At 38.7% G+C, this 15527-nt stretch overlaps 1 protein-coding gene across 1 annotated transcript in view; it reads right to left on the bottom strand.

Moving 5' to 3' along the window:
- Positions 1–237: 237 nt before the first annotated feature.
- prim2 (DNA primase subunit 2) overlaps positions 238–15527 on the bottom strand; it is a 51351-nt gene continuing 36061 nt past the window's right edge. Inside the window, exons 11-14 of the mRNA XM_056760784.1 lie at positions 8758–8884; positions 8394–8476; positions 4102–4170; positions 238–1279 (exon numbers count right to left, since the gene is read on the bottom strand). Of these exons, the coding sequence (XP_056616762.1) occupies positions 1061–1279; positions 4102–4170; positions 8394–8476; positions 8758–8884 (498 nt within the window). The 3' untranslated portion in view covers positions 238–1060. The remainder of the gene's footprint in view (positions 1280–4101; positions 4171–8393; positions 8477–8757; positions 8885–15527) is intronic.

The following is a 15527-nucleotide window of genomic DNA, read 5'->3' as shown; positions in this document are numbered from 1 at the left end:
ATTTCAAGTGCAATTATGCTTCGAGTCAGAAGTGAGGATGAAGGGTTTACAGATAGCTTTTATACGAGAGCTGGATTGAAACGTGTGAAGCACCTCCTGAGAGGCCAAAATCAACATCAATCTACGTCCTTGAGGACACTTTGATGTTACACAAGAAAAACTCACAGCATTACTTTATTCTTGGTCATAGAAAACCCATATATTACATTTTTACATTTCACAAGTTTGGAGCTGGGATTTAAGAAGCAAGCATGCAGCAGGTTCAAGGTATTCCACATCTAAATTTTGCATGCATACCGTATTTTTATTCTCCTATGCCGACTTTCAAGTGTAGCAGTACCTGGCAACTGAATCGGCACCTATTTCTATATCAGCATAGACTGTTCTGTTCCTGTAGCTCGACTGGTAGAGCATGGCACTGGCAATGCTAATGTCACAGGTTTGATAAAAAATGTATAGGTTGAACGCACTGCAGGTTGCTTTGGATAAAGCATCTGCCATATGCATAAATGAAAGCTGAAGTTAAATTTGAAATATCTTTGAAATAATTGAGACATCACTGAAACAAAATGGAGAGACAGAATAGCAAGATGATCACAACACTGATTACTAATAGACAGACGTTTTTCAAAGCTGGTAAAAACTTCAATCAAAGGATTTTAAAGGAAAACGTTTATTATGTATTTATTCAAAAGCAATTTAACTTCATTTTTAGAAGCAGTTGATCTAAAAAATAAAAAATTTCCATTACCTAAAGGAAAAGTTACACAACTAGCTTCATCTAACATTTTAATATTGTACATATAACTTGTATCAAACACTCAACAAAATGTCAAGCTGTCTTAAACCCATGGTTGGGTAAATATGTACAGGTTTAATATATCCTATGCTGGTTGTTTTAACTCATGGTTGAGTAACAACAACCCAGCACAGATTCATATAAAACCCACGCAAGTGCTTCTCTTCATATTTTACCCATCTATGGGTTAAAATAACCTAGCATGTTTGGTAAATGTTGTAAGAGCTCTAAATGGTCTGCTAATCCCACCCACATCCACATTTATTCATCCTGAAAGAAAGAGTCTAAATCTCCCGTCTCCTCATGGGTCTGTTGGGAGTTCACAGGAAGCGGTTGGGAGACGTTGGCCGCATTACTTGACACACTTTCTTGACTTCTTTGGGACGTCTCAATTTCTTTCTTGATGCCTCCACCCAGAAACTTCTGACTCTCGGTAAAGTACTGGTTGGGGTGGTTAAGAGAAAACCCAGCATCCTCGATCTGTAACGAGAAACTAAGTTCAGACAACATTTGGCAGAATCACACAATTGCCAATGATGTAGTTTAGCAGGTTACAGATTTAAAGGAATGTTCCGGATGTGTCAATGGATGTCAGCGGCATTTGCAGCATAAAGTCGATTACCGTAGAAAAACAACTGACTTGTTCTTCCGTTACAGTACACACATATAAGGCACTTATAATGGAAGTAAACAGGGCCAGACACTTTTCAGGGTCTAAAATCTCAAAAGTGAGACTTGTATTTGTTACACTTGAATAATGAGATTAATTAAAGAATGTATTATCCTGTATTCTACAGATCTATGCAGATAAGTTTTCTTACTGTAATTATATATTTTCACGTATTATTCAATCATCATTGCTTTACTGTAACTGTGACACTCCTAACATAAGTGAGAAGTCTAAATAAGTTTCTGTAATTATCAACATTGTTACACAAGCAAGTGTCAAAAACAACAATCAAAAACAAATGTTATCTAACCTACAATATTCATTCAAAGTGCTCCATCTTTCATGTTAAAGTGATGGCCAGGATGCATTTACCTCTTTCATAAGTTGAAAGACAGACAAGATCTCTACCTCCTGTCAACCTTGGTTGTTAAATCAAAACGAGTTTAAGTCTCTGATGGCTTCCTGAAAGCTGCATCACGACGTCATCCAATTCATTTGTTTTAAAGTGCAGAGGATATGGCTGTTTAATTATGCTTCAGACTCAGCACGCCCCTGACGCTCCTCATGAATCAAAGCCGGTCCGTCTCTCGGAGACGAGTGCGCCAGGGTCCCTACGCTTGTTAAGTTGTGGACTGAAAGATCTATTACACATTTCAGAGTTAACGCATTACGGTGGGCCGTCCGCAGCCGGCTACTCTGTAGCCATTGAAAAATGCATAAACATGAAAGAATTCAAGCCGAAGCCGAGAAAGGAATCAATCCGGGAGATTCAACAAGCTCATTTCTGAGACCACCTTCAGCTCCTCTCCTGCGTTTCATTATTCTCGCTATTGTTTGATTTATTGCCGTTGTGTAAATATTTCATCAGTGAAGTATTACATTTTGACCTTTAAATAAATGCTGCGATGGAGGCAGGAACCCAGCGTCTATTTGTTATATGTCGTGGCTGTGGAAGCGGGGGGCACGTGAGGCGGTGATTAAAGTCTCTTTGTTGTGGCCTAGCGAGCCTGGATTTGGGACTGAGATGATTTTGGTATCAGACGAAGGCGGGAGCGATGTCGGGGATCCGCCGAAGCACCGACGAGAATGTTTTACTGCCTCATTAATGTCATCACTTCCTTCATTCGCTGACCCTAAAATATGAGTCATGAATTTGCGAGATGTGATTTTCATTGGGGTGGCGGAGGGTTTATCTCTCAAATCCTGTTATTGTACGCTGTTCATCAGAAAGACAAACTTATACATTCTGCCGCATCATAAGCGGCTCACGATGTTTGGCTGGAGGCTATTAGTCATCTGCAATGACCCTCGGTGCCGGGAGCCCCGGGGTCCACAAGCTAAATGATGCCCTTGGACTGCGAAGGCACTGCTATTTCACAGGGAGCCATTAAAAGCCATTATATCCTATCAGTGACACTTTGAGTGCATTATGGCATTAAAGGAGGGATGGCGCAGACACAAACACTGTTATAAACCTTTCTTATTGAGGGAATAAATCCAGTCGTGCAGGAGATTAGGAATTTATACACACATTCTTTGATTTACTTGTCTCGGCATGCAACAAAGCCGTCAACGCCGGCGACAGCAACAGCAAACCATTTAAACCGCATGCTGAGATTTGCGTGTGAGGGACTTAAGTTGCATATTTTTTTCACATCAGCTTGATAAACATCCAGAGGTTTAAGATCACGAAGGTGTCTAATTGCTTCTGCTAGACACCGAAAAATAGGGATCTTGTGAATTCGCCCGTCGCATAAATAAATACTTGGCTTGGCTTGTAACCAAAGCCTCACTGTTTAAAATCCACCTGGCGACACATTGATGGCAAACATTTGAAAGGTTTACCCACTCGCTTTCACATCCAAAACCGTCTCCCCCCCTTCATATTAACCTGTCACCCGGCAGATAGCACCTGTTCGTGTGCTGTGGGTGTGTGCGCGTTTTCATTCTCGACCTGTCAGTCGGCCTGCGTTTTAGCAGAAGGACAGAGCGCAGATGTCACTTAGGTAATCCTGACTGACATTGCTCCGAAACGCTTCTCTTCTCCACGAGAAACGAATAAAATACAGAAAGGTTGCCGCGAGAGTCACTTCCACTGTCTGCAATATCAAAATACCATGTGAAATGTGAAGAAATCCATTAGATAGCCGCTGAAATTGAGCTGTAATCATTTGCTTTTTCAACCCCCTCAGACCCATAAATCCACTGCTATTATGGCCCTGTCAAAAGAAAGCATATTGAAACCGCACGGCCCCGAGTCCAATCTAAAAGGGCAATCCGAACACAAAAAGAAATGATTCACCGCATTCAGCGTTTAATAAAGGAGTTTGCGCACTCTTGCACTGAAAGCACAGCTATTATATTCCTCTTAAAACATGTTGTGGAAAATTTAATGACCCTGATTGGACTGAAACTCCTTGTACTCATTAAAAAGTTTAAGATGAATCAAAACATATTCATGTTATTTGTCAAATGTCTAATGAATCTTAATAATTAAGCTATAAAAATGAAGCTCCTGTGTCAGCTAACGGCAGACGTGACCGCGGAAGCTCGGCAGCAGGTGTCAGTGCTGTCCCTGAGCTGACAAAGGCAGGGCCAATTACAGCAGAACCAAAAAGAAAAGCATCCTTACATTGTGTGTCAGCTCAAAGTACTTCTGGCAGGCCAGCTGATAGTGCATTCCCTTGACTAGCTCCAGAATCTGTGAGCGAGAGACAGAAAGACAAGAGGGATAAAAGAGAAGGTGAGAAGCAGTAATAGTGATCACGATTGAGAGAAATTTACATTGTCGGAAATGTGTGTCCCAAGATTATTCTACGTATTTTGAACATGACGACTGCAAAAATCATTCGTCTGACACATTCCATATGCACATACTTCAACACATAAAAGCACAGATGGGCCCACAACCCTTTAGTTCTCTGTTGATTTATCTGTCAAGCACTTTATAAGACAATCACCAGAAAGCACGTCCCTTCCAAAAATAATAAGGCTGTTGAATTCAAGCACAATTCGTAAGGCAAATGATAACCCAGCTGTGTCACCAGTATTCCTTATTCCATAAAACGGGTAAAAGCATTAGCCCAAATGTCAACTCAATATCCAAGAGTCTTTTCTAAACAATACCGATGAATAAGACCATTAAAAAGCATTGCGCTCGCTCTCGCCTAAAAACACTGACGCAGCAAACGTTTATGAGGTTTCAGGAGAGACACTGAGGTAAAATGCCCTCAACCAGCTCAATAGAGACACAGAAGCTTTTAACAACCTGCTTCCCTCCCTTTTCTTTTTCTGCTTAGACCTCCCCTCGGGTGAAGCTTTTAACACCATGTATTCCAGTGGTAAAGCATGGCTTTCCACCTCAACTAACATATCGGCAGGAGCAGTATACATAATACATGGATTTAAAGGTGAAAGCCAACATCATCCGACACCTAACTCGAGAACTCCGGAGACAAAAGCTACCTGAATGCAAAGGTAATACATTCCGCACAACACCAAGCAGGGGTTTAATGTATGCTGGGGAAATAAAGTTAAAGGGACAGTTCCCCCCCCGAAAATAAAAATTCTGTCATCTAAACACAAAGAAAGATCTTTGGAAGAACGTCAGTAACCAAACAGATTTCACCCCCCATTGACTCTCACAGTATTTCGTACATTTAGCAGATGCTTTTATCCAAAGCGACTTACAAAGAGTTAAGGGAGCAATAAGCGATATATCATACAGGAGCTATAATACAATAGGTGCTAATACAAAGTTACTGGTTTCACCAAGAGCTAGACCACTACCTGCTGAGAGAAAGACAGAGTTTTTTTTCTTTTCCCTATTATGGTTGTCAATGGGGGGTGTTATCTGTTTGGTTACTGACATTCTTCCAAATATCTTCATTTGTGTTCATTAGAGCAAAGAAATGTATACAGGTTTGGAATAATCTGAGGGGGTGTAAATGATGACAGAATTTACTTTTTTGAGTGAGATTGTCTTATAATCTAACAGATTCAACAAATTGATCACACTTTAGTTTAAGGCTAAAAGCAAAGGTTTTGTTGCGTGTTACATTAAAATGAATATTTCAAATTTGGATTCATTATGTACAACTTTTCAACAATGGCATTAACTGTGAACTGGACTTTGCGTTTTTGTAACACAACACAACAATCAATATACATCATTACTGTTTCTCTACCTCATACACTTTATTCCATGTCATAGTCGTACTGTTCTTTTTACATATGGGGCTACTGCTGATCATGTTGGACCTTATGTTTAAATTCTATGTATTTGCACTTTAAGAAACTTGGCTGTCGATTGAGGGTCTAAATGTAATCTAGTTGTTTTACAAACAATGACAATAAATTATTCTTATCTTATCTTAATTAAAAAGTAACAATTTCTGAATTATTTGCTCTTATTCGCGATGCTGTTCCAAACCTGTATGCATTTATTTTCTCTGTGAAATACTGTACAATAAATAATTTTAAAGAATCTTCACAGTTTTGTTTCCATGAAATTATCATCGGTAGTCACCATTGTCCAAAATTGTAACCCTGCATGTGTTCTGATTTATCGTTTACACAAAATCATCCTGCACAATAAAAATAACATTCTGTGAAAGTATAACCTTGATATCTTTAATATCGACTGAGGCCGTGTTAACTTTGATGCAACAAATCTCAAAACTAGATTCAGAATTAAGCCTGGATTTCACAAACAGGGTCACAATTTTGACAAGTTACACACTAATAATGTCCTCAATATTAGAATGTTCCCTTTATTTGACCTTTTTGGAGTTTGTCATCATCATACATTTTGTGACATTCTTCTAAATTCTTCTTTCATGTGTCATGGAAAAAATGACAGAAAATGTTTGATCATGATCATGAACATCAAGTACCATACAGTATGTAAACAGTTATGAATACAACCTAAGCTCCTCTTGTCAAAGCAACAACCTGCGGTTTTCAAACATACAAGCGAATGATCTCCACCTCAACCTAAGAATAAACATGCATGGCATGATGTGCACGCTGGGATTAAATCCATCAAAGACAGGCATGACCTCCACATGTTCCAGCATCCACCTCGACTGTTGGACCTGTGGCACATGTTTAATCTTCTCTCTGTGAGGGAGGAGCTACTCTGTGACTGGATCTTACTGAGAGCTACAGTAGTTTCTCTCCCCTGACTAAAGTCTCTCCCTTTTGACTGCAATGTCACACTGTCAACAGACAGGTCGAGTGAGAAGGTTGACGTTCGGCATTTTAATCACCCTACTGCCCAGGCTTTTCACATTTTCTGCGCTTTTTAATTATCCAGCGCACTGGGCAGGCTGTGCGGTGAGAGGGCCACGTGCTGAGAAAGCTCCCGGGGTGAACATCAAGCTGTTGCTTCACACACCCACAGGTCTAAGGCTCACCGAACACTCAGAGTTTATAAGGACACTGCTTGGGGTCTCCGATGAAATTATGAATTTAATTGGATTGGAAATGTGCTACCCGTGGGCTGGCATGTCGGACTGCATTAGGCAGCCATCAGCCATTTCCCTCAACTGCACTGTGGGAGGTCCAGTACCGGACGTACCATGCGGGGCTTAAATCAGCGCACCTTACAGCGGAAACATCTCACATGACTTGTATTTATATCCAGTTTGTATTATTTCGAGGTTTGAAAAGACATAAAACAATATAGTGTTATCTTTAGAAGTACACCATCAACTTATATTTCCTAGCCTTTTTATATCAAATTAAACTATAGTTGGCACCTATCATTGGTCTAATTTACACGTCGACCCAAACCAATGTCCCAACCCCAAAATAAAAAATGATGGCAGATGAAATTCCACCTCTATAATTTCACTTTAATACTTACGCATTACTCTAACACCAGAGATAGAATGCAACACTTGACTTCATGCACGCCTAAACCTAAATAAAGCGACATTTATAAAGAGACAGTTCACCCAAAATAAAAATTCTGTCCTCATTTTCTCATCCTCTAGTCATTTTGAACCTGTATGACTTTCTTCTGCAGAACACAAAGGAGATATTTTGAAGAATGTCGGTCCCTGAACAGCACCAGCACCCATTCCCTTCTATGCTATAGTATAGACACAAAACCTGAGTCAATGGTACCGGCATTTACCAACATTCTTCAAAATATCTTCTTTTGTGTTCTTAAAAAGAATGTAATAACCAGTTAGAAATGATAATCATTCAGAAATGATGACATCATTTTCATTTCTGGGTGAACTATCCCTTCAAGACCCTTTCGGCGTTGAATTTAACGGCCTTATTAAAACCAGTCGGTTAATTACATGAGTGTGTAAGGTTTATATATCAGAGAACATTACAGCCAGGCCGGACCATCTCATGTCATTGCCCGGCCCATTGAAGCTGCTTTAATGTGTGAAAAAACCCAACCTGAAATGACTTTTAAGAATACTTTAAAGAATGCTCCGAATCACTGGATACAGCAAAGGTCAAAGTAATCAACACAGAGAGTTGAAGCCGTCACTACACTGGAGAATCCTGAATGTTACTGCTTTTCATCATTTATATTCCAGAAGTACACCAGAATCATTAATATTCCACAAGTACAGCAGGGCAGGCCTTTCAGGGATGCCTTGTTAAAAATGAATTATATCTTTTTCATAAGATTATTAGACAATCGTTCCATTTTAATTGTCAAGTTAATGTCCTTTTTGTTCATTATTTGGCATTTGTGCTTTGGTGTGTGGTTGAATAAAGGATAATGTTTGCAACAAATCATTTTAATGAAAGGCAACTTATGTTGTTATGTTTTCTAAAGGCCTTTATGCACTTGAAGTTCACTTAAAGCAAAACCCCCCCTTTAACCCAGTGGTCACCCCTCTCTCTGCACAGTGTGCTGAGTCTGCTCAAGTGTGTTTTAGTGGTCGTACAAACCTGACTGATTCCACCGGAGGAGATTTTATAGGACTGTAACTTCTGTTTCAGTAGCTCAGGGTCGCTGTGGCGGAATGGGCACCCTGTGAGGAAGAGGATGAGGAAGATGTGATAAATGGTTTACAATCAGTCTGATCAAGCATCTGAAAACGTGACAGCAGGAACACGATAAACCTTTTGTTACCTGAAATGAAAACAGCAGGTGTTATCATTTAGACTCAGTTTGGGCATTTTTTAAACAAATCCAAGACCACCTGCATACTAAGCAGTCATTATCTAAAAACATATTTAACCGTCTTCGCTAGAGAAGCAAACACGGGCCCGATCGCATTTAAAATCAACATTCTGACTCGCTGTGACTCACCGTGGTAGTCGCCTTGGCTGGGTGGGTTTGACAAAATCACCTTCATGCAACTGTAGGGGGTGTAGTCAGTGCGCTTGCCTTCCTTCCCGAACATGTGGCGGATGCTGTAGGCATATGCTTTGTCAAACTGCAGAGCGAGACAGAGAAGAGACAGAAGGAGAGAGAGACTATGAGTTCGTGAGCGAAGCGGGAGAAGGTTGTGGGTGAAGCGTAGACATCGTCGTACATCAAGCGGGTTGTGGCAGGGCGTTTTCCACTATGAAATATAGAGCTATTAGCGGCGACCTGCTGTAGTGGTGTCGCCAAACCGCAGACAGCTGTGACTGGATTATGGATAATGTGGCTGCGCTCTCTCTCCACCCCGTCTGTATTCCACCACGTTTATATTCAAATCTCCAAAGCATCATCATCGAATCAAATCAAACAATAATTTACACAAAGGAAAGTCCAGCCATTCGAGCAGAAGTAAAGCTCAGACTGAAATAATAACAGTAGTGCTGGGTATCGATTCTGATGTTTCGATTCGATTACGATCCACGGTTCGAGTTTAAAGATTTATAGAATTCTATAGATATTTAAAAAAAAGATCAGTAAACATCAGATTACAACGCTGAATTAAAAAATGAAATGAAGATCCACAAACCTGTATATTTAACTTAAATACACTTGAGCATATTGAAACAGCACAGTCACATACGTTGATCAAATAAGATCAGGTTATTATACATTTAAGATACAGTATTTTTCTTCTCACAATAATAAGCTGTAAAGAAACCGCTGACTTTTATGTGAAGGTGATGTTAAATTTGAGACACACCCACGTCCGCCATGATAATTAAGCAATGAATGAATGATATGCTCCGGGTTGTAACATCCATCCATTGTAAAAAGAAAAGTGACATCTAGGGAAAAGTAGTATCAATAACATTCACGTTAAAGGGGTCATTTGACGCAGCTAAAAATAATAATATTGTTTGCTTTAGATGTAATACAATATGTATACACGATTTTAAGGTAAAAAATTGAAATGTAACGCCTCTAACCATATTCGGAACATCAGGCTGCGCCGGCAACGGCACAATGACATTTCTAAACGCAAGTAAGGTGGGAGGTCTTCTAATTCGGAAAATTAGGAAAGTAGAATATGGTCATGTGGAATATGTGCTTTATAAGTACTAATAAACAGCCAATATGCAAAAAATAGGCATCTAATAAGCAACTAGTTAAAAGTGAGAATTGGTCCCTATACTACCAAATGCTTTTATTTCAATAGAGTACCTCAGAGATGACGTATTTTTGTGTGCAAACCCCTGAACTGAGTTAGCATTGTAGCACTTCCAGTTCCATCGCCCCAAGTTCAATGTTTTTTTATGTAGGATTTTGTTTAAATCGCCTGAAATAAGGTCTGTGGTTAACAAAACCTCTAAATATTTTCACGTTTTTATTCAATGACATAAAAATATTGTTTATAGCCCGCTCCTAAAATTTTTTAAGCTGTGTGCAGCTGGTTGCAAAGAAGTTGCTAAAAGCGACTATCCTTTGGCCGGGACGTTAAAAAGTCAACACACATATAAATATCACAAATTAAACAACACGGTCAAAAATCTCCTGAAACAGGGATGGGGATTCATTCATTATTTAACAGGAAACAGTTATAAAAAGTTGAACGCTAGTAGGTGGTGACATTGATTAGATTAGATGATTAGATTCAACTTTATTGTCATTACACATATACAAGTACAGTGTAACGAAATGTAGTTTAGGTCTAACCAGAAGTGTAATTAGCAAGAGCAGGATATACAGTGTAAATAAATACAGAATACAATATTAGGAAAATACTATACAATGGCCATGTACTATGAAAATGTGACAGTCTGTATGTACTATGAACAATAGACAGAAGGCTATATACTGTGAACATTAATGTACAGGTGGTTATGAACAGATAACAATATAGACTATACAATAGATATCGAGCGACCGTAGTGTAGCCTCATGTTAGCTTTTACTTCTGTCGATTGTATTTAGGCTTCAATCTTCAATCTCTGAGGTGCTCAACTTACTGTATATTATCATTATAAAAGTAATAAAACATTTGAAAAATTAACATGAACTGCTTTAGTTTAGGTATGTCCCAAACCTGACCTTTTAATCAGTCAGGTAACTAAACCGTCACATCCATAACAGGATTGTCACATCCATAATGGCCCATATTACTCATAAATGGGCACATGAAAATAAAATATAACAAATGTTTTGTGTTCTATGAAAAGACATCCCTTCTTTTTTTTATTGCTTTTAAATCCTGCAACATATGTCGTCTCAAAAACGTGCATCCATTTTTGTCACATCCATAACGCATACATTTTTCACTCTTTTAAAATAGAAAACTCTGAAAAACTCTGATCAGTGTACAGAGTGATGTTTGTCTGGACTTTACCATCAGGTGTTTAGTCAAATAGACGATTCCATAAATATATGTAATAAATACATTTGAAGTTTTGGCTGTCACTTCCACAACTCTGAAATTGCTCAACTATTCTTTAATAATTCTCCACCGGGGATTGTAATACACCTCTGAAAAGATATGAGGATGCTGTAAACGATGAGACAATTTTCTATTTCAATCCTCAGGGTACAAACAAACTAATAAATTATACTCCCCGTATCCGCTGCATATTCCATTCAATTGCTGAAAGCTGATTTTGATAAAAGTCCAATGCATAACAGTCAAACAAAATACTCATGTTAGTGCAAGGTCTGAAAGACAGAAAGAGCATCTACCCTGCCTATTATCATACAAATTAAAAATGACATTAAATCTCCTTCCCAGAGCATTACAGAGTCTTTGTGCCCGACGCGGCCATGTATATCACCCGTCCGCTTTAGAAATATGGCGTGTGCTTAGGAAACCATTACACTGTTTGCATTCGATGAGGGTCAGCACATTCAATCACAGCGCTGAACTCAATACACCAATCATGTACACCCTGGTGAGTATCCAAAGGCCTAAACAAGGCTCCCTGAGCTGGATACGTCGAGGCTTACAGTGGAGGGGTGGAAAGAAAGAGAGGCAAAGAGCGAGGGAAAGCATTCATTAGCCGTAGCACTCAGATGCCATTACTGTGGTAGTAAAACCTATGAACTTGACAAGGTGACTATCTGCTAGGTTGCAATTAAACAGGCCATAAAATCAGCCTACCCAAACAAAGATTAATTATATGATAGGTCTATAGATTCAGGCAGCCCCTCCGGGTTTACATAACAATACATGACATATCATTTATTTTGTTGAATTGACACCACAGACAGTATAGTACAGATATGGGTCACTAGGATTAGAATGTAGAACATGTAGAAAAGTCCACCGCTTAAAGGGATAGTTCACAACAAAAATTAAAATGTTGTCATGAATAAACCTTGTAACCAAACAGTTCTTGGCCACCATTGACTACCATATTAGAAAAAATGACAATGGTAGTTAAAAGTGCCCCAGAACTGTTTGCTGTCCTACATTCTTCAAAATATCTTCTTTTGTGTTAAACAGAACAAAAAAAGGTAATTTTTTCCTACTATGGTAGTCATTGGGGTCCAAGAACTGTTCGGTTATAAGCATTGGTCTGAATATCTTTCTCTATTATGTTCATCAGAACAAAGAAATTTACAAAGACTTGGAACAACTCACAGGTAATTAAATGATGACAGAATTTGTAATTTTGGTGAACTATCCCTTTAAAGTAAATGCTTAAATCAGCAACCGCATTGTTCTAAAATGCACATGTGGATTGACCAGATCGACCTGGGAAAGTTTTAAGTGTGAGCTTGAGAAATACTGTACATTACTTTAAAGAAATACGATGTAGATTAAGCTTTTTCCTTGATTTTTTTCTACATGCCTTAAAAACTGACAAATTCAACGTACATTTTTAAGCAGTAAGTCTTCATAAGTGGCTGAGATTATATTCTTGTTTACATTTCAATCTCAATAGAGAGTCATGCTTCAAGTGTTTCCAGTTAAATCTGCCTTTACTGGGTAACACTGCTCCCTGCTGTAGTCTGTGAGCTCAAAGTCAACTGGTAAATGTATCTTCATATCTTCTCTGCCCTCTTAATTGTTCAAACACCGGAACACAGGAAGGAAATTATATTATGTGGCAAAACAGTCGCTCTATAGGGTCCCTCACCTTACATAAACTTACAGTAAATGCTATTAGTAGGTAACCCGCAGACAGTCGGCTGCACCATCAGCTCATTAGAATGCAACTAATTACTGCATTAATGTCAACAGAGTCCCTCTTAATGTATGCAAATGTAAACCATTTCAAATCCGTTGCTGAGAAAAAAACTGCACAAAATAACCAGTTAATTAGTCACTTACTGCAGTTTATAAAAAGGCTCGGGGCGTGACTTGCTCCACACTGGCTTCAGGCATGGCTCAGTTGGATTGTCTTATGTAAATTGAGACGGCAAGACTGTTACATATGAAAGCTTTAGTGTTTTATACCGTGTACTGAATTAAAGAAGGTGAGTTTCAAATGCTTCTGTATATCATTTGCAAGCCCCTAAAATGAAAGCAAACAACATCATAACTTGACAACTTGCTCACTGAAAGTACCCAAAGCATGTTTGTTATATACAAGGTCATTAACGGCAACACAATCTACAGTTGCACTATTAGGAACAGCCTAGTAACAGCTGGAAATGGCCATCTACAACACGGGGTATTTAAACATAATATCCTGTGTTAACTCTCCTCAATGCAAAACAAGTAGTGCTTGTGTTAAAGTGTAAACATACTGCTGGGTCTACACAACAATCTCACCTTTTGGCCACAACCCAGTCAGAAAGGCCAACAACCCTTTGATATGTTCATAAAAGACATTAGTGTGCCCAAAGCGTTATCGTGTCCATTTTTCTACAGGCACCAAACAAAAGGGTTGAACACATTGCAACAAATAGCTAGTAAAAGAGAATTTAAGTTCCAGCTGCACACCCACCATATTGAAGCCAATTTTGGGAGGGTGATTACAATACAAAAAAGATTCTTGCTAAAACACACGCATGGTATATACAGAAATCATGGAGCTAAATTACGCAATTATTAAATTAAGGGAAACTTTTGCATATGGCCTCTATGGACAAATATGAAAAGATTGGATGGACAAAATTGAGCAACTTGGAAAATGGCATTTAACACTTTTTATGGGGCTTAATTTATTTATCAACTTTTAATACTTTTTAAGACCTCGCAGACACCCATTACACATCATATGATATACACATTCATATATGTAATGCGATCTGGGAAAGCCCAACACATGGCGAAAATGTACATATTACAGGATTTGATACCAAATGAAAGCCATTATTTGCTCATAAGTTGTTTGTTGCCTTAAATTATGGCTATCTAAAGTCGGCTGGTCGCTATGATTTTCAGAGACAGAATTTGGAGAAAAGTAAGGAGATAAAAAAATAAAAGGACAACCATAAAGCATTACAAATAAAAGTCACTTTACAGTGGTAAAAGACTTACTCCTATAAAAATTAAATAAAATGACATTTCCTAGTTTTGAAGTCTATAAAAAATACTGTGAAAATCGGTTTGAATAAAACGAAAGTAGGGAAAATGGTGCTGGGCACACTTAAGAACAAGAGCTCTGGAACGAGGACTCCATCTTTATCATTTCACAAGGAAACTAACAAAATTTACGGACAACAACTAGTAAATAGTAAAGCAAGTTTTACATTGTTTATCTTGGGCTTATTTTCTGAACGTCTGATCCTCCCTTGTATGTTTTGCGATCATGTTCTGGAGGTGGCTCGCGTGAGCAATTCCCAGTGCTCCAGAAGGTGAGCTCCACCATCTCAAAATAACGCTGTATAAATAACGCTTCATGCCGTAGTGTACACAGGACTGGTGGGAAATATGCATTGATACTCCTTCATTCTTCATGTTATGTAGTTTACTTTGATTTGTTAACTGTCTTTTCATTGTTAAGAGAGGGAAAGTTAATAGTGATCTTCTGCAGCTCTCCTGGCATATAAACATCAGCTGGCCACTATGTAAATCGCTTTGTTCAGCAGTACATTTTGTGTCAATATTTTCAGAGATGAGGTTATAGAATCATCATTTAATAAAAAAAACAATTTTGACAAAAAATGTACTTTCAATGTATTTTTTGATAATCGTGAATATGTCCTAGAGCGACATCCGATGGGTTTTCCCAGATCGCATCACATATGTCAATCTGGGACTGCAGATAACATCACAGGAAATATCACTCCATCACAAACATACTGATGTACTTGACATAACAGGAACCTGGCATGACCACCGGTAACACGGTCCATTGGGACTGCTACGGTAACACACCCAATTCATGTTCAATTTAATACCTTTTGAATGGTTAACAATGGGCACATTTGAAGTAAGCAATAGTGATAAACGGCTCTGAGTTCACATGAGATTTCCTGTGAAATGAAGAGCATTCTAAGTGGTGGCAACTACATGGGTGGCAACAGTGACAAATGTGCATAAAGCTACTGAAGTCTCAAATCACCGCTCATGGTGGTAGAATCAGAATCTCTGACAAAAGCCAATGCTTTGTGTTCTTGAATAATGGGGTGAGGATGGACGAAAACGACTACAATTTCTTGCGATTGCTCTGTAAAAGGAGGAACAGAAATATAAAATTTGAGTTCAAAAGTCTGATGTCTCGACAGAGACATTAGGCACGAACACAGATGAAAGGATGAGAGGTTGGGCACAG

The sequence above is a fragment of the Triplophysa dalaica genome, chromosome 11, assembly GCF_015846415.1.
Source record: "Triplophysa dalaica isolate WHDGS20190420 chromosome 11, ASM1584641v1, whole genome shotgun sequence".
Lineage (NCBI taxonomy): Eukaryota > Metazoa > Chordata > Actinopteri > Cypriniformes > Nemacheilidae > Triplophysa > Triplophysa dalaica.
The sequence above is the reverse complement of the archived record's forward strand: the minus strand, read 5'-3'. Positions and strand labels throughout refer to the sequence as shown.